This window comes from Tasmannia lanceolata, unplaced genomic scaffold (genome assembly GCF_043159265.1).
Source record: "Tasmannia lanceolata isolate RefF3 unplaced genomic scaffold, GAP_Taslan_0.1 ptg000003l, whole genome shotgun sequence".
NCBI lineage: Eukaryota > Viridiplantae > Streptophyta > Magnoliopsida > Canellales > Winteraceae > Tasmannia > Tasmannia lanceolata.
In genome coordinates this window covers 912143-939536 of record NW_027518680.1, presented here as the reverse complement: position 1 = coordinate 939536, position 27394 = coordinate 912143, and the positions used below count along the sequence as shown (strand labels likewise).

General features: G+C 40.1%; 3 protein-coding genes across 5 annotated transcripts; 2 read left to right on the top strand and 1 right to left on the bottom strand.

Annotated features, from left to right (window-relative positions):
- Positions 1 to 105: 105 nt before the first annotated feature.
- LOC143846936 (uncharacterized) lies at positions 106 to 4135 on the top strand. 3 transcript variants are annotated; one of them, XM_077355569.1, is made up of 8 exons: positions 106 to 341; positions 433 to 604; positions 1394 to 1509; positions 1593 to 1711; positions 1815 to 1977; positions 2067 to 2287; positions 2387 to 2789; positions 2891 to 4135. In XM_077355569.1, exons 2-8 carry the CDS (start codon positions 443 to 445, stop codon positions 4059 to 4061), a joined length of 2355 nt encoding a protein of 784 aa, XP_077211684.1. In that variant the 5' UTR covers positions 106 to 341; positions 433 to 442; the 3' UTR covers positions 4062 to 4135. The 3 variants fall into 3 exon arrangements, with proteins under 3 accessions (XP_077211684.1, XP_077211669.1, XP_077211676.1); XM_077355554.1 differs by having other exon boundaries at positions 2378 to 2789; XM_077355561.1 differs by having other exon boundaries at positions 106 to 604; positions 2378 to 2789.
- A 4847-nt stretch (positions 4136 to 8982) lies between these two features.
- Positions 8983 to 10468, top strand: LOC143858962 (protein FAR1-RELATED SEQUENCE 9-like). The gene is made up of 2 exons (XM_077369656.1): positions 8983 to 10026; positions 10409 to 10468. The coding sequence occupies exons 1-2, from the start codon at positions 8983 to 8985 to the stop codon at positions 10466 to 10468; spliced, it is 1104 nt and encodes a 367-aa protein (XP_077225771.1).
- Positions 10469 to 24682: 14214 nt separating this feature from the next.
- LOC143846926 (protein SLENDER RICE1-LIKE 1-like) lies at positions 24683 to 26561 on the bottom strand. Its single transcript, XM_077355544.1, has one exon. The coding sequence runs from the start codon at positions 26416 to 26418 to the stop codon at positions 24844 to 24846; it is 1575 nt and encodes a 524-aa protein (XP_077211659.1). The 5' UTR covers positions 26419 to 26561; the 3' UTR covers positions 24683 to 24843.
- Between the last annotated feature and the right edge of the window lie 833 nt (positions 26562 to 27394).

Below are 27394 nucleotides of genomic sequence, written 5' to 3'. Positions count from 1 at the left end.
CCTCCCAAAAATAATCTCAAATAACAAATTAAAATAAATTTAATTGGAATTAGAGAACATATGAGTATGAGATAAACTCCAAAATTCTCTATAATTTCATGCACCTCTTTTGTAGGTTGGTGCATCGAAAGTGGGATAAGTGGGGTAATTTAAATTTTTTCGGGAGTAATTTTGTCTTTTGGTCCTTCAAAATCTTGGGCATACGTGGTTTATTGGCAGTGAGCAAATATCGGAATATGCAGACGTTAAACTTGTACAACTTCTCACTTGGCATCGGAATTCAAAAAAGATCTTTGGGTGTTCAAATAAATTGACAGCTACATTCTCCGCCTCACTTCCTTGTATCACGCCCTGAACTCCTTTTTCTTCTCAGGAAGTTTCATTTCTCACCCGTTTTTCCAATTGTATTGATTTAATTTTTTGGGCTGAAAGATCAAAGACCATGGCCACTGGCTTCTCATTTATAGAAGAAGAGATGGCCATCGACGAAAGCCTTGGATATCCGAGGGTCTACACGAAGCTCTGTCGAAAACCCAGTCTCCACAACCCCTACAAGCAGGGCCCTCCTTTCACTTTCATTCCTTATGTCTTGCAGCCTCAACAAGTAAGATTATGCCCTCTTTTCTCATCCTTTTCTGAGTTTCTTTTTGGTTCATTCATTTCCTGCTATCAGATGTTTCTGATCATGGGTTTCTTCATATTTGTGTTTTGAAAATGAATTGTTAAGAGGATCTCTCTCGGGATCTTTTCTTTCATTTTTTGTTTGTTTTCTTTGTATTCATTGAATTTCCATGAACAAATGTAATAGAATGTATTTGTTATGGGTTTCTTTGCATCGTGGGTGATTTTATCCCATAATCTCTCCATTCCGAATCTTATATTTCTTTTCATTTTCATAAGATCATCATCAAGATAGTCAGGAACTTTCATGTTCTTTGGTTTTTGTATGTGAACTGCTAAGATGATCACACCCCACTTCATATTTTCTTTCTTCTCTAATTTTCCCTCGGTTGTTTTTGTTCAATTTCTGTGAAGAAAAGTACACTATATCCTAATCAGATGATTTTGGTAGCCTGTTTACTTGAAATAGATTTTTTTTTTTTTTTTGTCAATTTATAAGATAATCTGCAAGAAGAATGATAGTTTGAATGATCTTAATCAGTTGTTTCTAGTCATGGCCTTTCTTGGCAATTGGGTTTCTTAATTTAACTGTATCCACCTTTCTATTTTCGCTTGTATTTCCTTTTCTTCTGAAAATGATAGTTAAATTGATCTGAATCAGATTTATGGTAATAGGTTTCTTGATTGTGAGTTTCTTGGTGAATCTTTAAGACCAGTGATGTTTCTTGTCACGAGTTTCTTCATCTTAGGTAAACGAGTATTTTGCTTGCAGGCTTTGAGATCAAGTGATTACAACCAGCAGTTCCCTGTCATTGATCCGAACAGAAAACCTTCTGTGAACCCCAGGAATTACACCAATCTACTATGGAAGCAGCTCAACCAACTAGGGTGAGCACTTGAATATGACTTGAGGTGAATGAAATATTGAGATAAAATTTTATGAGGCTCTAATTTTCTTTTGGAATTGTTAGGAATGCTGGCTTTGATCCTGCAAAGTTTCGAGTAGACATGTATGGAAACGTTCTTTACTTCTATGCAGATTCCGGTTCTCCCCTTGCTTGGGAGATTGATCACTGGTTCCCTTGTTCAAGTAATAATTTACATAGAAATGTGTTCCCTGAAATCTAATCTGTCTGTAATATATTCTCTTTTTCCTTAAATTAATCATTTTAGGACTATATTTGGGATTTCAGGAGGAGGAAAAACTGTTCCTAGCAATCTGAGGCTATTGCAGTGGCAAGTATATAAAAAGAAGCAGGGCAAACTGGAATTTCTCGTTCCTTGGTGGGATCTGCAATTGGGTATCTCAGTAAATCAGTTCCTTTCTATATTTGCTTCTACAAACTCGGATTTTAGGTAGGTTTTTATCTGATATCTGATACTATATTTTGGCCTTGAAAAGCCAAAGGCAAAAACTGATGACATAGGTTTCGGATGTTTTACAGGAATAGAGCATTTTCATTGTTGTTCTTGAATGGTGAAAATGAAGAATTGAATGATTCACAGGTGATAGAGTCTCATGCTTTTTCACAACAGCTCATTGAGACAGAAGAGAAAGTAGGCCTTGCTCCAGCTGCCATTGTTTTCTCACGCAGAGATGTAGATCAATCTGCACTGAAGCCCCTTGATCTCAATAGACCTCCAAGGACAAACTCTCTTGCAACTGGTTAGTGTATGATCAAAGAATTCCTACACTCCTCTCTTCGAAATATTCACTTTAGCCTTAATATAAAAATTAATTTGTGTTCTTCATAAGGTCTATCAGCTAGAGAGACTGCGAAAATGAAAATGATGAAGCTAAAGCAGAAATTCTCAGTTGAAGATGTTGAAGCTCGCTGCAAGAAAATTCAGACATTCAGACCAAGTTTTTCGAAAGAAAATGAAAATTATGACATTGGTAACAACCAAAATATGGCCATTTCCATAGCTAGAGATTCGCTAAAGCAGAAAGAAGAGTCTGCGAAAAAGCGGGCAGAGATACAGAAATTTGAAGATGATGAATTGATGGAACTGAAACTGAAAAATGAAATGGAAAGTCTAGCTCTTCGAGACTTAGAATCGATGCTCATAAAACGCAGGAGAAGAGTTGAAACATGCAGGCGTTTGGCAGAAACACAGTCTTCTTACCGGGCTTTACTTGAGAAGATGATCCAGGATGCCGTGCACCAGTAAGATGGAATAAACCCTTAGATTTGATAGCCATCATACCAGTTGTTAAAGAAACAATATTTTACGCTCTGTAGTGTGATTTTTATGTCTTTTCTTGCAGGAATGTCATTTATAAGGAGCAGATTAGATTGAACCAGGCTGCAAGCAGTGCCCTCATGGAAAGATTAGAAGAGCAAAAAGTAATTTGTGATTCCTCAGAGAAAGAACTCTACATGAGATTCAAACAAAGAGACGGGATGGAGACCCAAACCAGGCTTTACTGGCAACAAGCAAGGAAAAGGTCACATATGGATGATACTCTATTTGAGGAAGAACAGAAGTTGTCAGAAGCCGGGATATCTCATGGTGAAGAGAGAGAAAGGGAGCAAGAGGAAGATGAAAAGACGAAAGCCGTAATAAGCACCAAGGATGCGGAAAGGAACCTTCAAGAGGATAGGTCTTTGATTGTAGCGGATGAAGAAATACCACTCAACGATAAACTCCAGGAATTAGAAATTGGAGACGGGAATTGCAGAAAGACCAATCGAGAAAAGAATAAGAAGAGCAGTTCACTTCCTCAAAGCCTACCAAAAGAAAATGATGAAGAATACAGAAAGGAGGTTGGTAAGAGGAATCTTGACAAATGGCTTCAGATAATGTTGGAAAACACGCACGAAAGTTCACTATTAGATTCGCCTTTGCAGAAAGCTGATGAACATGAGAAGAGCAAGGCTGAAGAAATTTTACAGAAGCTGAACCTCAGAAATCCACAGAAGCGGATTAAAATGCTAAGACTTCAAGCTTCGGAAGAAAGGGCTGGTACTAATCAGAATGAAAGCCAAGCTGGTTCAAAATCAGTTTTCGACGAAACTAGTTGTTCTGATCTGACATGTACCAAACATCAATTTGAACAGAGAAAAGAACCGGTTGCTGGGATGGATGGTAGTGAGGTGAGCAGTGCTTACAAAGGTGTTGGAAGTAGCAGGAGTTTTGTAGGGAAGGAGAGAGGACAGAAGATCGGAAAGGAGGTGAGGCTTGCGAGGTGTGAGAGTGCTAGAGCCTTTAAGCCAATTCCATCATCTCCCTCAGTGCGGGCCTTTAGGCCAAAACCATTATCGCCCTTGGTGATCTTGGGAATGAGAAGAGGAGTAGATTGCATGGCAAAGAAGCCATTGGTAATTGATGATGATGATGATGTGGATTGTGATGAGAACCATGTGACAAAGGATAAGTTCATCAAGACATCAATCAAAACCTACGCCCAAGCAATCAAGAAAGCAGTTAAGATGTGAAGTCGTTTTTCTTGTTTCCTTTGTGGCTGTGTGCCTAGAATCTATAGTAGATGAATAAGTGTTTCCAGGCTGTTCTCTCCTAGCTCTCCGTGAAATTGCCTAGCAAATCCCAGTAGAAAATATCCATATTGATGTGACTCGGACTCGACCCACTTTAGGCTCATGTTTCGATTTCTGCTTTGAAAAGATGCTATGAATATTTGGGTAGCACAAAGTCAGTTCCTTAAGCAATTCTAGCCACCTGAATACATTCTACTCAGTTAAATTTGGACCATTACCTGTGTCTATACATTTTTCTTTTCAAAGGTGATTCAATCTAAGTCATCTTTGGGTCATGGCATCGCCACACTGAAACCCAATAGACGAATGATTTGGATGAAGCTCATCTGATGTCCGTGGGTACAAAATGAGTATCGCAAGGGAACTTTTACGTTCGTTCATCACAGCATTCCTTGCATTTTATTAAAAATAAAAGAAGTCCAGTACCTTTTTGCAAGCAATTCTAGCATTGTTATATCACAGGAGCTTCGGATTTAGAAATATGGAATCTTATCCCCAACATCGACCTGAATTAGGTCACCAACCAATCATTAAAGCATTATTGTTTCTAAACTTGTGAACTGAGCAACAACAAAAGAGGAAGATTGAACAACTAAAAAGTGAGCATTAATTGAAACAGCCCTGAGTGTGAAGTTAGGGTGCGTACGTTATATGCCAGACTCAGATTTCCAGTTGTCTTTTTCTAGAAAGAGGTTGTAGCCTCATGGACTATCAAGATATCATATGGGAAGTGATATATCGGCTCCCTTTTTTACTTGGGACAGCCCCAAAGTAAGGTGTTATTGTCCTGTACCAAGAATTTATTCTGGACATTGGGAACAGGTAGAGTTGGGAACGAACTATGAGAAGATTGGTAGAGGGATTGAAAACGGGTATATATTAGTTTTTTTTTCATGTGTGAATAATGAGTATACACATCTCTTTTTTAGAAACAATACATCCATAATTATTAACTCTTAACCTTGAATCTTATCTTAGAGGTGCGCTACAAAAGCCACTTAAAAATTGTTGGACCCTCTCAATTATGCAAGGAATTCTCTAGGATTCAATCAAGATTGGTGTACTTGAGTCTCACTCACTTTAGATTTACAAGTAATTTAGAGACCACAAGAGTTACCTCTATAACTCTATCTCAATTATTAGGCAATCATAAATCAATATAAAGCAATTTGATATTAACAAACCTACCATTTAAAAGTCGATCAGCGGTTGCGATCATCAATAGATACCAAGATGTGTTTAGATCAAATCAACTTGGTTTAATCAAACGGCGGAGGTTGAAAATATAAAGATTCAACAAAAGAATATCAGCTTTAAGGGAAAGCGAGTTGATCTAACCCTGTTTGGATTACCTTGAGATTTTTTTAGATGGAAATATTTTCCTTTCCTAATAAATTTAGACAGCTGTTTAAATAAAAGACAAGATGAATTAGTGCAATTATTAAAACATGGCAGTGATCTTATCTTTCAGAAAATGTTTGTAAAATAAACATGATAATGAAATGGTTGAAGATAACTTAAAATGAGGGATTTCAAGAAATTGGATGATCCGAACTTTGTGCTTTCAAATGGTTAGACGCGAACAGATCCGTCATGTGACCACCTGATTATGTGGACGTGGGGCCCACACCTTACCCGCACATCCTATTCAGTATCAGAGTCGCAGTCATGGGGCCCACGTATTTATATGGAAGTCCTGTGCCTCATTTTTTATGTTTTTTTCCATTTTCATCTCTAAATCGTCACGCACTGCAGCAACCTCATCTTTTCCTCTGTTTGGATTGGGAAAAATATTTCTCGCAGAAAATTTATATACGGAAATGATATGCCTTTATCCAAATAGGGCCTTAATTAAGTGCGCTTTTGAAGATGCTTTACACATCAATGCTGTCATTCAATAATTGGGGGAGAAGTTTGGTTTACAATTTTCTTTTTAAATAACTATCTTTTCTCTTTGAAAGATGTTCTGTTGCCATTTGTAGAATTTTATATAGTTAAATAAGTGATATATTAGAATAAATAAATGTATATTTATTAGGTGGGATTTAGCAAATCCCTTATTAGGTATTTAATACTGATAAATTTTTTGAAAATGCTAAAAAGACAACACGCTGGGCCGCGCTTTACTGCAAGTCAAACAAAATATCATTTAGAACACCATGGTTGGATTGCACTATATTCTTGATCCATATATCCTCTTTTTAGGACTCTGCCACCAAAAGATAAACAATGAATGATTATTGTTATTATTTATCTTATGAATGGGATGCCCATGAGCAAGAGCATGCGGGTCACCTATGATGTTCTTCAAGATCAACGATCTTGATTGTGGATACATCTCCCCATATGTGATCCAAGAATTGATCGTCACCATTGAGGTTGTTTGTGGAGGTCATATATATATATATATATATATGAGAAAAGTTTTCCTAGTCGGCCCCGTAGAGAAGGTTTTCTAGTATGCCCTTCTAAAACACCGTCAGATCTAAAGTGGTTTAATCTAAGCCCTTCAAATACAAAACCTAATGATGTATAAAAAAGAGAAATTTCGACGCCCTATTCCCTCGCTGTCTCTCGAACGAAAGTAGGGTTTTGAAAAAAACCAACCTCGCTGAATCTCTCTCTCTCTCTCTCTCTCTCTCTCTCTCTCTCTCTCTCTCTCTCTCTCTCGCGCGATAGAGAATCGTTGGGTTTTTTCACCCAACAGAGACCTCTCCTCTCCACTCTCTCTCGCCGCTGTCTCTCGAACGAAAGTAGGGTTTTGAAAAAACCGAACCTCGCTGAATCTCTCTCTCTCTCTCTCTCTCTCTCTCTCTCTCTCTCTCGCGAGAGCGCGATAGAGAATCGTTGGGTTTTTTCACTCAACAGAGACCTCTCCTCTCCACTCTCTCTCGCCGTCTCTCTCTCCCTCTCTCGCTCTCACAGTGAGACCTAGTTTTGGGTTTTCCCTACTTTGGCTAGCACAAATCAGAGGGTTTCAAAGGCATCTCCTAATCAAAGGGTTTCAGAGATATCTCCAACCGAATCTTGTGAGTTTCTATCTTTTTAATCTTGGATATTTTTGGGGATTTTTTGTGTGGTTATGGCTGAAATTTTTTAGGGTTTATTAATGTGGTGTTATGGTTGGATATTTTTTGTGGGAATCTGCAAATTTTTAAGGGTTTATTGATGGTTGAGATTAGATGGAACAATTTCCATCTAATCTCAGCCATCCAAATTAAAAAATTCCTTCCTCTGTAAGTTTCTTCCTCACCTTCCTCTGCACATTTTTAGGGTTTATAAATGGGTGGATTTTTTTTTGTGATTATGGCAATTTTTAGGTTCGATTTGTGGGGCTATTTTGTTCAAAAATTCTTGAAAAAAACTCATTTAAAGGTGGTAAAAATGGCTGGTTGGATATTTTTTGTGGTAATTTGCACATTTTTTAGGTTTTATTGATGGCTGAGATTAGATGGATCAATATCCATCTAATCTCAGCCATCTAATCCGTGGATGAGCTCATTTTTTAGCAGATTTTTTCTGTCAATGTTTTCTGATGGATTTTCTCCTCACATTGAATCAATGAGCACACTGTATCCAAATTCTATCTGATGAAGATTCTGAAATGCCCCTTAATTGTCGTTGTTCTTTTAGAATGGACTACTTGATGGATACTAACTTGGAGCAGACTGTTGGGCTATCAATTGATGACATCGATGCTAATAGGTTACTTTTTGATGAGGAGGGGGAAGCTTTTGGGTTAATAAACAATGAATCTGTCGGCAATCAGTTACTTTTGAATGAGGAAAGGGGAAATCTAAATGATGGTGCCTTACTTTCTATGGTCAACGAGGAGGGTTGTAGTGGTAACAATAGTGAAGATGGTGAGAGTCATGTATTTAAGGAACCCTTTCTTAACCAGGAGTTTGAAAGTGTAGAAGCTGCTTATGAGTTTTATAATATTTATGGGTTGGCCACAGGTTTTGGTATAAGGAAATCCAAAACCGAAAAGTCGAAGGCAAATCATGAAGTTATAATGAGGAGATTTGTTTGTGCTAGAGTGGGGTTCAAAAATACTAAAGATAAGAGGCAAGTAGGAAAAGAAGTGAAGTTGCATCGAAGTGTAAGAGATGGTTGTGGAGCGAAGTTGGAGATTAGAAAGAAAAATGAGAAGTGAGTTGTGTCTAAATTTGAAGCCAAACATTGTCATGAACTCACCTCTCCTGGCAAAAGACAAATGCATCGTTCACAGAATAACTTCGTTAAGAATGTGGTCGCCAAAAATTTGATAGACACTCTCAGTGGACGCAGGGTTCAATCTTCTAAAATTGCTAGGTTTCTTACTTCCACATCTAAAGCTAGTGCTGTCACAGCACATCAAGTTGTGTCCCACGTGAGAGTACACAGGCAGAACAATATGGGGAAAGAAGCATTCCTAGTAGTCCAACAGTTCCATCAGAGACGACCAGAAGACCCAAATTTCTATTTTGCCATGGAGATGGATAAGAAGGGGAATTTGCGATCCATGTTTTGGGCCGATTCACGGGCTAGGAATGCTTACTTGGTCTTCTCTGATGTCATTGTGTTTGATGTGACCTATAGGATGAATAGGTTTCAGATGCCTTTCGCACCATTTACTGGAGTTAACCATCATAGGCAATCTACCTTATTCGGATGTGCGTTGTTAGCAGATGAGAGAGATGAGACATTTACATGGTTATTTGAGCAATGGTTAAAATGCATGTTTGGTAAAGCTCCTGGTTGTATTATCACAGACATGGACATTGCTATGAGAAATGCTATCAAAACCGTTTTCCCAAACACACGTCATAGGTTTTGCTAGTGGCACATACAGAGGCACCTAGTTGAGCATATTGCACCCATGCGAGATTCTGATAGTGAGTTCTGTAAGGATTACAATAGGTGGTATTTCAAGAAAAACATACACGAATGTGAGGAAGAATGGGAAAATTTTGAGCAGAAATATGGGATTGAAGAAAACAGTTGGCTAGGTAACATGTGGCAGCTACGAAGTCATTGGGTGCCAGCTTATTTTAGGGACACTTTCATTGCTGGAATGTCATCCAGTTCACGTAGCGAAAGTATCAACTCATTCTTTGACGGATTTGTTAACCATAGCACTACTCTACAAGAATTCGTCGAACAATATGATAAGACACTTGAAGATCGTCGAAAAAAAGAAGCTGAAGAAGATTTCAGGATAAAATCTTCAAACACAATATTATTGTCTTCAAGGAACAAATTGGAAGCACAAGCTGGCAAATGTTATACAAGGTCAATGTTTACCCTATTCCAGATAGAGATCAAGGATAGCAATGATTGTTGGTTTGACTTATTGGGTGAGAATGGCAAAGTGACAGAATACAGTGTAGGAATGAGTGATGAGGAGACTTGGAGATGGTGCAAGGTTGTCTTTGAAGATTCTGAAGAAGGTGTGATGGTTACATGTGAGTGTGCGAAGTTCGAGATGGAGGGAATTTTATGCAAGCACATCCTTCGCATAATGTCCCTGAGGCGTTTAAGTAGCATTCCCGAGCAATATATATTGAGTAGATGGACAATTGAGGCAAGATTTGTTTTCGATGGTGGGATGTCTACGGCCGAAGAAGATAATGATGAGATTACACATCTTCATAAATGGTTCCTAATTTCAAAGTATCAAAGATATTTAGATGATTATCAATCTCCGAAGAGCTTGTTCAAGAAGATAGATGAAACTCTTAACGAATGGATTGCGGATGGTGAACGGCATAAGAAAGAGAAGCAAAATGCCTTGTCAACTAGCGGAAGCCAAGTATATTCTAACATTGTCATGGAAACCCCAGAAATATCTATTCACGACCCCCAGCTTGTGAAAACCAAGGGTCGTCCGAGAAATGCTACACAATTCAAATCTCCAATAGAGGTATCCCAAGCTGGATCCAAGAGACGGAGGTGTAAAAAATGTGGACAATTAGGCCATAATAAGAGAACCTGTAACAAGAATTCAAAGGCATGGATTTCTACTTCCTTGTCTAGTTTTTTTAGGAGAGATAACATATATATCACTTTTTTCATTTACTATGTATGCCAATAGATGTCGACAAAAAATGATCAAGAGGAATCAAATGAGGACGGACAGGAAAAGGAAGGGAAGAGGACCTAATGGCAGATTGAACAACTACAACAGGTTTGTGTAATTTGTTTTTTAGTTGTGATCATAACCCAAACATTATTTTTTTTCTCATTTTGTTGTTCCTTTTAATGTGTCTGCTATATATAACTTACATGTGCTTTACTATTTACAGGTAAAATGGCAGAGCGTAGATGGTGTTGTGGACATCCAAACTTTGGATGGCAGAGCATAGATGGTGCATGTTTGTTTGTTTAGATTGTGGATGCTGTGGACATCCCTGTTCTTGTAATCCAAGTGCTTTACCATGTTTCAGTTGTAACAATGAATTTTAGCAGGCGGTTTGTGTACTGTCTCAGTTGTAACAAAGATATTTAGATGTTACTATGTTCCATGTGCTTTACTATGTGGACAATTAGATTGCTGCACATGGTCCTACAGGTAGTTTGTTGTACTAATCCCTGTTCTGCATAGTAGAAGTAGCTAATGGAGATATGTAAAAGTACCTTTTTTTTGTTGCTCCCAAGAGCCTTTTTGTATATTAGCAGGTGGTAAAGAGAAGATGGATTGTGATGTTTCTTTTGATAGTTTTGCAAAGTGTGAGTTCACCTTTTATTTCTTATTTATATGTTGTAAAAAATGGACTCAATTGGCTTGGGTCAAGAATATAGTTCCTTTAATTCTGATCACTGTGTGCCACATGTACATTGAGTTAAAGCCAGGGGTGTGTTCGGCAAGGCTTCTCATTCTCATTCGACTAAATGGGGCAAACCAGCTTAATGAGAATTTTTGGAAGCTACTTCAAGTCATGGAGTGGACAGTCCTCGTATGCTTTTTTCCCCTTTTATCGGTAATGGCCCCCCTTCTTTCAATTAATAAAATTTTCCATCATTAAAAAAATAAAGATAATGGATTTATTAGCTGTACCGAGTATTCCCTCATCTGCACCACGTTGTAGCACTTGAACAGGACACCAAACCCAATTTTATTTTGTTAAAAATTACCTACAGAAAATTACCTACATAAGTGATAGAATCCTCGAAGTAGTGATTTATTTATGCCGGTTTCGTAGATCCCAAATGTTCTCTTCCCTTATAAACCATGCATAATTGCAAGGTAGCTGATCTTTGAACAAAAGAAAAGACCAGCATCGTAGAAAAAATTGATTGGCGTCTATTATTTTGAGACCTCATCAGGTGTGAGATGTACCATGTATGGGTCCTATAAGAGACCCTTATCTGGTGGCTGGTGCCCAAATTATGTATCTCCATTCCAAGTCTACTTTAGTTTAGGATCCTTTATTTTGGCACCACGTTATGTATGGGTATGCACTATGCACCATGTATGTATCCATAATAAATGTTTGGAAGGCTTTATGTTAGGCCTTAATTGCATATGCAGCATACCATATCTATCACATTAATTCAAAAAAGGCTTATTGCCTTCGAAATAAACTGATATCATACTCTTAAAAAGGGAAATGATATTTGTCATTCCTTGTTTTGATAATGAAATTCAATACTTTATTAGAAGAATTTTCTGATTTGTTGTTGACAGCTTTATGGGATTTGTAGAGAACTGGTAAATTAAAAGAACAACTATTGAAAGAAAGCTTCATTGTCCATACAACAAACATAAACATACAACAAACATAAACATAAAAAAAAATTAAAGGTTAAGTTCATCCAATCATAACAGCTTTAGGGTCATGGCAATCCAAGGTAACGGCCTGAAACTTTTGAAGAGATACAGAAGAAGAGGTACCAACAAATAAAGAAAAAAAGGGCAACAACTCCAACTGCTTTATTCCACCCCTTCTCATTCTTTATGACTTTAGAGCGTCGCACCAAGAGCTTCAATTCAACTACCGCTTCCTTCGTCTCTTGAACCGACACGTTCAATCTCGATACCTCATCTCCCAAGCTTCTTAGATGGTTATTGGATTCCCTCTGCCACCCAACCAAGCTAGATAACGCATCTCCCAAATTGTTCTGTACACGGGGACTCTGAACAGGGTTGACCTTCCATCACTATTGGAAGATGAAGCCATCAATTTCTTTAACCTCGCAAAAAATAAAGAAAATATTAGAAAATGAACCCTCATATAATAATTGTTCTGTACACATTTTCTTTAAAAAATGAACCCTTAATTTCAAACAAATACAACAACTAACAATTGTTTTGTACACATTTTCTTTAAAAAAAATTGGCAAAATCATGAAATGGCTAGCAGGTGAGGAAGAAACTTACAGAGGAAGGGGTTTTTCATTTGGATGGCTGAGATTAGATGGATCAATTTCCATTTAATCTCAGCCATCAATAAACCCTAAAAATGTGCAGATGACCACAAAAAATATCCAACCAGCCATTTTTACCACCATTAAATGAGTTTTTCTCAAGAATTTTTGCACAAAATAGCCCCACAAATCGAGCCTAAAAATTGCCATAATCACAAAAAAAAAAATCCACCCATTTATAAACCCTAAAAATGTGCAGAGGAAGGTGAGGAAGAAACTTACAGAGGAAGGGGTTTTTCATTTGGATGGCTGAGATTAGATGGATCAATTTCCATCTAATCTCAGCCATCAATAAACCCTTAAAAATTTGCAGATTCCCACAAAAAATATCCAACCATAACACCACATCAATAAACCCTAAAAAATCTCAGCCATAACCACAAAAAAAATCCCCAAAAATATCCAAGATTAAAAAGATAGAAACTCACAAGATTCGGTTGGAGATATCTCTGAAACCCTTTGATTAGGAGATGTCTCTGAAACCCTCTGATTTGTGCTAGCCAAAGTAGGGAAAACCAGAACTAGGTCTCACTGTGAGAGCGAGAGAGGGAGAGAGAGACGGTGAGAGAGAGTGGAGAGGAGAGGTCTCTGTTGGGTGAAAAAACCCAACGATTCTCTATCTCGAGAGAGAGAGAGAGAGATTCAGCGAGGTTGGGTTTTTTCAAAACCCTACTTTCGTTCTAGAGCCAGCGGCGAGAGAGAGTGGAGAGGAGAAGTCTCTGTTGGGTGAAAAAACCCAACGATTCTCTATCGCGAGAGAGAGAGAGAGAGAGAGAGAGAGAGAGAGAGAGAGAGAGAGAGAGAGAGAGAGATTCAACGAGGTTGGGTTTTTTCAAAACCCTACTTTCGTTTTAGAGACAGCAAGGGAATAGGGCGTCGAAATTTCTCTTTTCTTTACATCGTTAGGTTTTGTATTTGAAGGGCATAGATTAAACCACTTTAGATCTGACGGTGTTTTAGAAGGGCACACTAGAAAACCTTCTCTACGGGGCCGACTAGGAAAACTTTTCTCATATATATATATATATATATATATATATATATATATATATATATATATATATATGAGAAAACTATTGGTGAGCTAGCGCATCATTTTTTTGGTGCGCTTAAGTTGTTATAATGCCTCCCATTGGTGCGCTTAAGTGGGACCCAAACATTTAAACGAATGGGAGGCGTTATAACAACTTAAGCGCACCAAAAAAATGGTCTCTCTCTCTATATATATATATATATATGTGTGTGTGTGTGTGTGTGTGTGTGTGTGTGTGTATGAGAATAGTGTTCCCGGTAATGTTACCAGACAGCTTCCCTGGTAACGAATTCTTAAAAACCCTCCTATTGGCTAATCTGGTGTGGGGCCAAACGTAACAAAGTCGGAAAAAAAGAAAGAAATTGAGAATAGTGTTCCGTATACGACTCATGTCTTCTCTCCTTCGAATAGAAACGGGAAAAAAAAGAAAGAAGTAGAGAATAGAGTTCGTATACGACTCCTGTCTTCTCTCCTTCGGATAGAAACCCCCCTTTCACGTCTTTGGCTAGGGTTTCTTCGGATAGAAATCCCCTTTCTCGTCTCTGGCTAGGGTTTCAAACCCAGGAAAATAATGACCTAGAAAGGATGACAATATGTAATAAATGAATGTGGAATCAACATTTATTGTAGAACCCAGACAACTCAGAAAAAAGTAATAAACGAATGAATGGTGACTCAGTTTTTTAAACCATTGCAGAAACAAATCAAATAATATATATACAGAATATCTATTGATTGATGTTGTCATATTTTTCTTGTGTTCTTTCTTTCACCATCCCTGGACAGGCCATCTCTTGTTGGAATCTGGTAGCCACGATGACCACCTCTTCTTCTTCTTCTCTTGAAAACTCCCTTGGGTTTTGTTGGTGGCATTTGCTGTTCCATTCCTGAAAAAGACACGGTTGAAAAAGAGCCAACATGTTTTCTTGGTTGGAGGAACGAAACTGGACAGAGAAGAGGGTTTTTTCTCTTCTGAAACCCTAGTCGACGGAGAGGGAGAAGAGGGTACCTCGAGTCTTTTTAGGCGCTTGTGTTTTTTTCTTCATTAACATAAGTGGGACCTACCATTACTAGCCAATAGGGGACTGAATAAACCAACGTCCGCAGATAAGTTATCTGCTAACGTTAGAAGGAACACTTTCCTCTCTCTCTCTCTCTCTCTCTCTCTCTCTCTCTATATATATATATATATATATATATATATATATATATATATATATATATATATACACACACACACACACACACGCCCCTTTTAATTGTGTGGACACCCCGATTTGAAACCTTTTCACCGGTTAAAAAAAAGTACCCGGTTACACATAGTAAGTCTTTTTTAAATGACCAAAAGACCCATAAAAGCATCTAAATCGCCAACTCTATTTTCCATCTTTCCCACACGTCTCGCCCAAATCCAGAGTCCAAGCTAGGTGAGAAATGGCTGCCTGATTACATGCCATGGCCCGCTGGAATGGGAAAAGAGATAGGATTTGTTTCCGTTCTCTTTTTCTCCGATTTGATTTCGAGTGCATGCCGTGTCTCAGCTACTAAAAACGTCGGCCTTTTTACTTTCTATTTTCCTAAGAAAACCTAAAATCACACAATCGGATTGGTAACTGTAGAAAGCTCAGGGTGTGTTCGGCAATGTTTCAAGTTAAACAATGGGGCTCTAATTTCTTCCAATCTATTTATATTTTGTCTCTCGGAAAAAAATTATATGAAATAGTACCATTATTATGGCGTGCAATTTTAATGTTGTTGGATTTTCATAAGTAGATCTTGATTTGCAATGGAATTTATGAGAAGTCAATAAATAATTGCATCTTCTGTAAATACGATCTTGATTTGCTTATGCTCTCATAAGTCAATCGTTCATATCGAGAGCTTCTTGATATCAGGATACATTTTCAGCAAATTTTTGGAACTTACCTCTCGACATTAAGAATTGGGTCGCTTATTGTGTTGTATTTACATTGTTGTTCAGAGAATGCTTTAAACACTTGTTTCTGTAGATGGATAAGATGAGATGCTTATTTAGTTTTGTGTTGTATGGCAGAGCTTGAAGGAGCTATTACAGTATTACAGGATTTGTGTTTCTACACTACTTGGAATAAAACCCAGAAAGACCTTCTAAGTTAGGCGTTGTAAGCTCGAATTTTGGTGAGACGCTCCTGGATTTGGGAGAGAGACAGACGTGTGGAGAGAGAGAGAGAGAGAGAGAGAGAGAGAGAGAGAGAGAGAGAGAGAGAGAGAGAGAGAGAGAGAGAGATGGGATATGAATCACTGTCATGGGTATTTATGTGATTTCAAAAAGTGCATTTCGGGTATAAATGGCTACCTTCGTTAGCCCGTTTGGTGGCGTGAAGATGGGTGTCCGCAGAATTAAAAGGGGCGTAAATATCAGCTCCCTATATATATATATATAATGTGGGACCCATGTGTTTGGGCCCTCAAGCTCATATAAGCTATATGAGCTTCAAGCTCACAATCATTTTCCTCATATATATATATATATATATATATATATATATATATATATATATATGAGAAAACGGTTCCTACACATATGTGTAGATAAGTTATCTACACACTAGCTTAAAATACAGTGGGGGCCACATTATTTGGGTGATCCAAACCATTCATTTTTAAGGCCCTCACATAGATAGGGTGTCCATAAAAAATCAGATCCATAGGATCATCCTAGCCATTCGAACTATGGAGGCAAAAAACGGACTAATTTGTGAAGGTTTAAAGACATCCATTTTACCTCCACAAATCATAGGGTTGGGATAATCCTATGGATCTGATTTTTTGTAGACACCCTATCTATGTGAGGGCCTTTAAAATGGATGGCTTTGATCACCCAAACAATGTGGGGCCCCACTGTATTTTAAGCTAGTGTGTAGAGAACTCTCTACACATATGTGTAGGAACCGTTTTCTCTCTCTCTCTCTCTCTCTCTCTATATATATATATATATATATATATATATATATATATATATATAGAGGAATATGTTTGTGCGCTCAAGCTCTAATAAGGAATGGTGCGCTTGAGTGCACCAATCACATGGGTCCCACAATTTCTGTGAGGATCCAAACCATTCATTTGCAAGGGCCTATCATAGATAGGGTGTGTACCAAAAATCAGATCCATTGAATCATCCTAACCCCTCCAAAAGTGGAGGGGAAAAATGGGCAGATTTGTGGTCTGTCAATTTTGACCTCCACAAATGGATGGGTTAGGATGATCCTATGGAGCTGATTTTTTGTACACACCCTATCTATGTAAGGCCCTTTCTAGTGAATGCTTTGGATCATCCTAACAATGTGGGCCTCAATGGTTTTTGAGCTCAAGCTCACGAATATGTTCCAACGCTCAAGCTCACAATCCTTTTCCTCATATATATATATATATATATATATATATATATGAAAATAGTGTTCTTGCGCAGTGCTCAGATAGCTTATCTGAGCAGCAGCTTCAAAAGCTCATGTGGCCCCACATTTTTAGGGTGATCCAAAGCATTCATTTGGAAGGCCCTTCCATGAATAGGGTGTGTACAAAAAATGAGCCCTTTAGGATCATCCTAACCCTGCCATTTGTGGAGGGAAAAATGGTTAGAAACAGTGTCTGTCTATTTTCCCATCCACCTTTGAATGGGTTAGGATTATCATATAGGGCTGATTTTTTGTACACACCCTATCCATGGAAGGGCCTTTCAAATTAATGCTGTTTATCACCCCAAAAATGTGGGCCACATGAGTTTTTGAAGCAGCTGCTCAGATAAGCTGCGCAAGAACACTATTCTCATATATATATACACAGAAAAGTGTTGCTGCTCGGTCTTGTAGCTAAGCTTATCTACTCGGTCGGGTTAAATACAGGGAGGCCCACATTGTTTGGGTGATCCAAACCATTCATTTGAAAGCCCCTTACCTAGATAGGGTGTCCACAAAAAATCAGATCCATAAGATGATCAGAGGGAAAAATGGGCAGATTTGTGGACAAATTGTGTTTGTCCATTTTTCCCCTCTGGGTCTGATTTTTTGTGGACACCCTATCTAGGTAAGGGGCTTTCAAATGAATGGTTTGGATCACCCAAACAATGTGGGCCCCCACTGTATTTAACCCGGCCGAGTAGATAAGCTTAGCTACAAGACCGAGTAGCAACACTATATATATATATATATATATATAAGAAAAATGATTGTGAGCTTGAAGCTCATATAGCTTATATGAGCTTGAGGGTCCAAACACATGGGTCCCACATTTTTTGTGGTGATCCAAACCATTCATTTGCAAGGCCCTGTCATAGATAGGGTGTGTACAAAAAACGAGCTCCATTGGATCATCCTAATCCCTCTAAAAGCGGAGGGAAAAGATGGGCAGATTTGTGGCAAACAGTGTCTGTCCAATTTGCCCTCCACTTTTGGATGGGTTAGGATGATCCTATGGAGCCGATTTTTTGTATACACCCTATCTCTGTAAGGGACTTTCAAATGAATGCTTTGGATCATCCTAACAATGTGGGCCCACATGTGTTTGGACCCTCAAGCTCATATAAGCTATATGAGCTTCAAGCTCACAATCATTTTCCTTTATACATATGTATATATATGAGGAAAGTGTTTCTAGTTGGTCAGCTAGAGAACCTTCTCTAGTCTCCCGACCAAAAAACAAAGTGGGCCCACATTAATTGGATAATCCAAAACATTCAATTGGTAGGCCCTGACATAGACAGGGTGTGCTCAAAAAATCAGCTGCATAGGATCATCCTAACCCTTTGATTTGTGGAGGTTAAAAATGGACAGATTTGTGGAGTTTATACGTGTCCATTTTAACCTCCATAAATCGAAGGGTTAGGATGATCCTATAGAGATTATTTTTTAGGCACATCCTATCTATGTCAGAGCCCATCAAATTTTTTAGGCACACCGACTAGAAACACTTTGCTCTCTCTCTTTCTCTCTCTCTCTCTCTCTCTCTCTATATATATATATATATATATATATATATATATATATATATATATATATATATATATATATGAGAGAGAGAAAAGAGAAAAGAGAAAAGAGAAGGTACTCCTTGGAGTAGATAACTTATCTACTCCCTACCTTAAAATAATAGTTGGAGCCACATTGTTTGGGTGATCCAAAGCATTCATTTGATGGGCCCTCACATAGATAGGGTGTGCCCAAAAAATCAGCTTTATAAGATCATCCTAGCCCTATGAACTGTGGAGGCAAAAATGGACGTGTATAAACCTGCACAAATCTGTTCATTTTTTGCCCCCACAGTTCATAGGGTTAGGATGATCCTATCGAGCTGATTTTTTGGGCACATCCTATCTATGTGAGGGTGCATCAAATGAATGCTTTGGATCACCCAAACAATGTGGCCCCAACTGTTATTTTAAAGTAGGGAGTAGATAAGTTATCTACTCCAGGGAGTACCTTCTCTTTTCTCATATACATATATATATATATATATATATATATATATATATATGTATATATATATGTATATATATATATATATGTATATATGTCAGGGTCCATCAAATGAATGCTTTGGATCATCCAAACAACATGGGCCTACTGCGTTTTTGGTCGGCGGACTAGAGAAGGTTCTCTAGCCGACCGACTAGAAACACTTTGCTCTCTCTCTCTCTCTCTCTCTCTCTATATATATATATATATATATATATATATATATATATATATATATATATATATATATATATAGGGGTGAGGTTTCTGAGGTATCTCGCGGCCTAAGCAAGCCACTAAAATATACCATCTCCCATGTTGTTTCACATCCAACCCATTCATTCCATAGGACCTCACATAGATAGGGTGTTCCTAAGAAACCATCTCCATACCATAATCATAACCATTCAATCTATAGAAGTACATTTTGAAGCCATCCATTTTAAACCTCCAAAAATCATAACCCTAACCGTAACCTATAATCCTAACCATAACCATAATCCTAACCATAACCTATAGAATGAATGGGTTGGATGAGTCAAACAACTATAGGAGATGGTGTATTTAGTGGGCTGCTCAAGCTGCGCAATACCTCATAAACCTTTTCCTATATATAGACACACACACACACACACACACACACACGTGTAGATAAGTTATCTACACACTAGCTTAAAATATAGTGGGGGGCCCACATTGTTTGGGTGATCCAAACCATTCATTTGATTGGCCCTCACATAGATAGGGTGCCCACAAAAAAATCAGCTCCTCATCCCAACCCTACGATTTGTGGAGGCAAAAAATGGACAGATTTGTGAAGGTTTATACACGTCCATTTTACCTCCACAAATTGTAGGGTTGTGATGATCCTATGGAGCCGATTTTTTGTGGACACCCTATCTATGTGAGGTCCAATCAATTGAATGGTTTGGATCACCCAAACAATATGCCCTCCACTGTATTTTAAGCTAGTGTGTAGATAACTTATCTACACTTGTGTGTAGAAACCGTTTTCATGAGCTCAAGAGCAAATAGCTTATCTGCGTTCGAGCACAGAAAACAAGGGTGGGCCTACATTTTGGGGGCGATCCTAAGCACTCATTTGAAAGGCTCCATCATGGATGAGGTGTGTACCAAAAATTAGCTTCAATTGATCATCTTAGGGTGTCCATTTGTAGGGGGAAATGGACACTGTTTGTCCACAAATCTGCCAATTTTTCACCTCACAAATGGAAGGGTTATAATGATCCAATGAAGCTGGTTTTTGGCACACAACCCATCCATGATTGGGCCTTTCAAATGAATGCTTAGGATCACCCAATAAATATGGGCCCACAATGTTTTCTGCACTTGAGCACAGGTAAGCTTATCCGCGCTCGAGCGTAGGAACTGTTCTCTCACACATACACACATATATAGTCACAATAGAATGTTTTGTAGAAGAAATCTACTAGGAGTTTTTTGTTAATATTTTTACTATTGATATAATTAAAATCTATCAAAATAATAAAAGTGTTGAGAGAAAAGTTCAGAAATAGCCTGTTTATGGATCGAGGCATGTCAGAAAATGTTCTTTCCTTAAAGACGATATGCCCCCCTTTTTTGCACCGGGTTGATTGGTGTCTATCTCTTAAGATACAACGATTCTTTGGGCCTCTTCTGTGTAGGAAATCGATCACTCGAACTCTTAACTGCCCTTATTGCAAACACAATAAAATATAAAAGATAACCTTGAGGAAAAATCCATGGAAAAAATGGTATTGTGGGGGAGAGATATTTTTACCTACATGAAGAGAGAAGATATTAACTTTTTTTGATGAGGGAGAATTTAAAGGGATTAGACGTTTGAAAACGTCACCGTGTCCCTAGAATCTCCTCCCATTCTTAACCTTTCACATGCCTCTATTCTCTCTAAACTTCTTCCCCATTCATAACGAAATCGTTTTTCACTAATTTGGGTCCCACCATATGCATTGTTTGAGTTGAGTTGGTGGGACCTACCCTATCAAAACATATTGGAGAGTGTCATGGGTATTTTGGCCATTTTACAAGTAATATTAGTCTGTTTACATATGTATATGGACATTTTGGTCTTTTTTTGTATTTTGGTGACAAAATTATGACACCCCTGGATTTGCAAAACTCACCCTCAATGTGATTGTTCTATTTGGGGGAAAAAAGTAGGGCTGCAACTCGGGTCGGGCGGGTCGGGTTTTGGAGAACCCAACCCTACCCGAGAAATATCTCGGGTCGGGTCGGGTCGGGTTTTTTTTCGGAAAACCCACGATTCCCAAACCCGGCCCTACCCATGATAAATCTCGGGTCGGTTCGGGTCGGGTCGGGTTTTTTCACGTTGACGCAAATTTTTAAGGAAAATTCTTGTTTGGCAAGGCAACTCAACTCATAGAAGCAGAAATTACACTCACATTACACTTGAATCAAACAATGATGTAATTACACTCACATCACACTTGAATCAAACAATGCTGTAATCAAACAATGTTGTAATTACAATCAAACAATGCTGAATCAAACACTTGAATCAACTCAACTCATAGAAGCAGAAATTACACTCACATACAGTAACAGTGGGTGCGTGGGTTTTCACTTTTAACTTTGGGATAATTACATTTACACCCCCTCTAGTTTCTGACACATCCACTTCCACCCCTATAGTTTAAAACGTGACAAATACACCCTTGTAGTTTCAATTTGTTTAAGGTTTGCCCCCTCAGCTGAAGGTTCGTCCATAGATTGAAGGGTTAGGATGATCCGATGGAGCTGATTTTTTGGGCACACCATATCTATGTCAGGACCCATCAAATGAACGCTTTGGATCATCCAAATAATGTGGGCCCCTACCCGAATCCAAACACTACCAAAAAATCATCCAAATAATGTGGGCTCACATTGTTTGGATGATCCAAAGCGTTCATTTGATGGGTCCTGATATAGATAGGGTGTGCCCAAAAAATCAGCTCCATCGGATCATCCTAACCCTTCAATCTATGGATGAACCTTCAGCTGAGGGGGCCTACCTTAAACAAATTGAAACTACAAGGGTGTATTTGTCACGTTTTAAACTATAGGGGTGGAAGTGGATGTGTCGGAAACTAGAGGGGGTGTAAATGTAATTATCCCTTTAACTCTTAACTAACAATAGAAAAAAATGTACATACTATAACTTATGTAACTCGGGTCGGGTCGGGTCAGGCCCCTTCAAACCCGGCTCGACCCGAGATTCATGCGGGCTTTTGAATGCTGAACCCGGCTCGACCCGAAACCCATGAAACCTGAACCCGACCCAGGCTATTTTCGGGTCGGGTCGATGCGGGTCGGGTAAAACCCGGCTCGAGTTGCAGCCCTAGAAAAAAGGGCGATGATAAATTCGCCCCTCTTAGATAATTCACACCCCTGAACTTTCCTATACGGTATGTGGCATGGTGCGAATTATCCAAAAGGAGGTGCGAATTTATCATTGCCCAATAAATAAATTGGGGACGAAACCGTGCTTTTATTAGGGGTGGCAACGGGGCGGGGCGGGGCCGGATGTTGGGGTCCCCTTCCCCTTCCCCTCTGCGGGGAATTTTCCCCCTCCCCTTCCCCTTCCCCTCTGCGGGGATGGTGGGGAATCCCCCTCCCCTCCCCGCGGGGAATATCTAATCCCCTTCCCCTTCCCCTCCCCGCATCCTTCGGGGACAAAATCCCCGCCCCGCCCCCTCTTTGGAACCCAACCAAACCAGCAAACAGAGCTTCTTTCTTCTACGTCCATTACAGACAATATTGTGATGAATGCTATGATTCTATTCATGTGATCAACAAACAGATGGACAAAATCAGAAATGCATGGATGAGACAACAAACATAAATAACAACAGGACCTCATCTTTCAGCAATTTTCTGCATAAATTGTGGAATGATAAATAGGAAATGAGCACCAGGATTACCTTCATTAACAGGCAGCCAATGTGCAAAAAGTAACTATTTCAGTAGTCACAATGAACTTTAAAAGTCCATAAGTGGGCGCTCACACACGCAAAATAATGTTCATTAGTTCATTCTGTATAGCATGTTAACCCCTAGATGAGCATGAGAAATGAGAATGGAGAAGAGAACAAAATCAACAAATGACTTATTTCTTTAAATTCAGTCTAGTGCTGACATGAAACAAATTTCTAGTAGCTAAATTTTTCATGTTGAAAATTAAAACCTGCAATCCAACCCTAAAATTCTGTTGGCACTACGATTTTTTGATAATTGCATACACTCAGCGTCTCAGGCTCTCAGCTTGTCTTTATTATTTCAACATCTGTGAAAAGGTTATTATAGTTCCCAAAATGCTCTCAGAAGCTAATTAAAAGGAAAAGACAAGCTAAGTTTATGTTTGGGGGAATCTTGTAGCTGATCCACAGAGTTTCTAGTAGTTTTCCTTAAAAAAAACACTTAAAAATTTACAAAAAAATGGCATTGATTTGCGGGGCGTAGCGGGGCGGGGCGGGGACAACTCTATCCCCTTCCCCTTCCCCTTCCCCTTTCAAATCGGGGAATCCCCTCCCCAAACGGGGCGGGGCGGGGCGGATCCCCGCTTTTTCGGGTGAAATTGCCGGCCCTAGCTTTTATAGGCTAAAAAGGAGAGGAGAGATGATTCGGTTTATTTGCAGCGATTTCAGTGTATGGGCTATTCATACTGTCTGATCGCGACCAGACACTAATAATAAGTAGAGGGAAAATGTGGACCCCAGCAAGTGATAGAGCATGTTGTGGACCTATCTCAGTTCCATCGGATGTACGCTATTTCCTACCAACCGATAACGACTAGACAATTATACGAAAGGAACGGTCCCCCAATTACAATTTGTATCCAACATTTATTGTGGGCCCTACTCATTATCCAACTGTACTAGATCCTAATTTTTAGTGTCGAATGTTCAAAAGGAAGTGATGGATTCACCCTTTTTTTCTTCACTGTCCACCGCTCTCTTTATGATAGGGGTGCAACTCCGGTCGGGTTGTATCGGGTTGAGGCCAAAACCCAACCCGGGATAGCATTCCCTCAACCCTAACTAGACCCAAACCGAGCCTCGGGTTGAGGATGGTCAACCCTAACCCAATCCGCCTCCAAATCGGGTTGGGGTCGGGTTTGGGTTCACCTAGGGCCAAATAGAAAAATACAAGAAAAAAGCATAATCCTAGAAAATAAGGAGAAAATTAGAGGACGGAGGGTTCGGGTTGGCAAGGTCTCAAACCTAACCCAACCCAGAATTAAAACGGGTTGGCTTTTCCCAACCCTAACCCTAACCCTAACCCAACCTGAGCCAAAATCGGGTTGAGCCCCAAGTTGCACCCCTAGTAGAGGGTGGCTCAAGGAAGGAACGGGAGCCAATATATCACTTCCGTATTCAAAACGCTCAACATTTTCCTTTTTAATTTTCATTTAAAATTATTAACACCCACACAAATCCAGTAAATGCATATGTATATATGTATAAATACTGAATTTTAAAAGGAAAATAGAAGTAAAGTTCGATTCTATTTTATTTTATTTTTTTATGTTTTCATTCTCTAGGGTTAGAGATGGAATTAGGTGGATTTTTAGCTGACAAAAAACTGAAAAAAAGACAAAGAAATAAACAAATAGTTTTTATTTTTCATTGATATCAACGATAAAAGGTAAAAACGGAAAACAAAAAAAGATCTCTACTAGTAAATAAATTACTCTAAATTGGCACATGAATGCATGAGAGAGTAAGAGAGAGGGGAACAAAAGGCCTAACAAATATAAAAGTCATTATATTTTATCTGATTGGAGCTCTAGGGGAGCCGCGGCTTGCCAAGCCGAAGCCGCAATGAGGGGGCGGCTGTGCCAGCCGAGTGTGAGACAACCTTGTTTCTCTTCAACACAGTAACCTTCGGCGGAAAAGAGAGTGAGCAGCATGCTAGCCTGCTTGAAAGCGTTCGAGCCGAGATGTAATGGCTGGAAGCCGGCTCCAATGAGTCGACCCCGCCACTTGTCCAACGGCTCATGGCGCTCGACTCGGCTTGCGCCCTCACAGCACACCACGTTACAGATTTCCCTCTCGATGTACATCTCGGCTACGGCTTTCTCCGGCTGGAGCGGGCAAGCCTCCAACGAGTCGAACATGGTCGAGTAGTAATACAAAGCTTCGGTAAATCGGTCCAAAAACTCGGGCTGATTATGGTCCGCCTCCTGTTCCACCACCGTTAGGATCTTCGGGTTCAGGCTCCGGATCCAGCCCAAAACGGAGTCTATCGGACCCGGATCCGATCCGCCGAGAATGCGGTGGAGCTGCATTACGGAATTAACAGCTACGGCTTCCATGGATCCAACTTGGAGCATCCAAGGCTTGACGTCGTCGAGCCGGGAAGCCGCGACTCCGCGAAAGGCAAATCGGACGTTAACAGATCTGGCGAGCTCGGCTAAGCGCAAGCCGATCTCACGGAGGGAATCCCGGCCGTCCGGTGAAGGAGGGCCGATTCCGGTTAGACGTAGGAGAGGGGGCCCACCAGGACGGAGGGCTAGGGCTTGGATGAGCGCGGGCCATTGTAGGCCGTGCATCAGGTTGAAGTCGATGACGTGGACGCAATCGTGGCCTTCGAAAGCTTCTAAGATGGCTTGGTTGGCTGTGAAGTGAGCGAATTTCAGGTAAGGGCAGGCCTCGTAGAAGTGGTGGTAGAGGATCTCGTTTTCCAGGGCGGAAACGGAGCCGGTTAACGGCGCGTAGAGCCGCCGACAGAGTGCGCCGATGAAGTAGCCGGCGACCTTCCCGATGCCGCATGCAGTGTTGACACGTGTCAGGAGGAGCCTCATCTCTTCGATTAAAGATCCGGCCAATCGGATCTCACCACGTTGGATGAAATCCGCGCAGTTCATCAGCAAGTGCACTAACCGGATTCCGGAGTCTTCTTCTCCCAACGTTAAATGCTGAGGTTGTAGCTGCTGATGATTTTCATTTGCCGTACAAGGAGGAGGTGGCCACGTGTCGAGCATCGCGTCCGGTTGTTGTTGGACGGCCACGATCTGATCGTCCATGTAATGGAGATCGGAATTTTGTCCGGGAGGGTGGGTATTGGAGAGCATGGATTCGACCCAAGAGGCGAGATCGGAGGGGTTGTAGTGTACGGCATCGGAGACGATTTGTGACATCTCCGGCGCGTTCACCATAGCAGACTCGAGCCGCTCGAGGCTCTGTGCCACGTGGCGGAGATCGGAGGATCTGACTCTATATCCAGCTCCGGCCAGCAGGCCATCTATATCCGTTATTTTTCCGGCGCAAGGGGACGAGCTGCAGCTGCTGCTACCGCCGCCTCCGCTCGTCGAGATACACGAATCGTAGGGTCCCATTTCACAGACGGTCAGAATTCCGATCAGTAACTGAGAGTTCTCCGGCGAGCATGCCGGATTCCGGCAATCTTGCCCTAGGAGGGAGAGAGAGAGAGAGAGAGAGAGAGAGAGCGAGGGGGAGGGGGGGGGAAGAGTTGGAGTGAAATGTGAGGAGAAAGGGAAGAAGAGGAGAGTGGGGTTTCTTATTTGAGAGAGAGAGAAGGGATATTATGACGTCATGGGGTAATGACATGTATGAGGGGTGTGCCTGCCACTGTCAAAAAGTTTCATGGGGTCATCCATCGGAGTCTACGCACGTAGCAATGACACGAGATTTACCTTTTCCTACTCTTTTCGTTTCCCGAGAAATTTAAATCTCCAAGATGAATTACTCCGAAACAACCAAATCCAACTATGTGGCGAAATTATCAGGGGCATATACCAATTGACAGTGTATTCAGGTCAGATGGGCAGAGTTTCTGGCACACCAGCATAAAGCGATGCAAATGCTCAATTGTAGGCATCTACACGGTATGATTCTCCTAAACTAGTAAACTTGGAGCCTTGATACAAGGGCCACCTTGGTAGCAACTTATGTTCGTTTATCCATTCGTCTGGAATGCTTCACTAGGGTGCCACCTCTTTGTATTCTAATGCAATGTGGCACCGCCATTATACAATACTGGCCCCAACTGTCCACTTGAAAAGCCTAGCGTTGGAATCTAATCACACAACAGAATGCTAATGGTTGTTTATATGTAGTTTGTTATTGTAAGATTCCACATCGGAAAGGAAAAGGGAGAGAAAGTATATGTTATCTCTCCTTCTACATGTGTAGACGTGTCTTTAGTATCTCCAAGAGGGTGAGCCTCGTGGAGTGGGTCGGGCACGGACAGTGCTGTTGGAAAACAAAACCAAAACCAGGGAGGGTTGAAGACTCAGAGGCGGATAATATTCACACAGTGGGGTTAGAGAGTGGCCGCTATCATCCATTTTC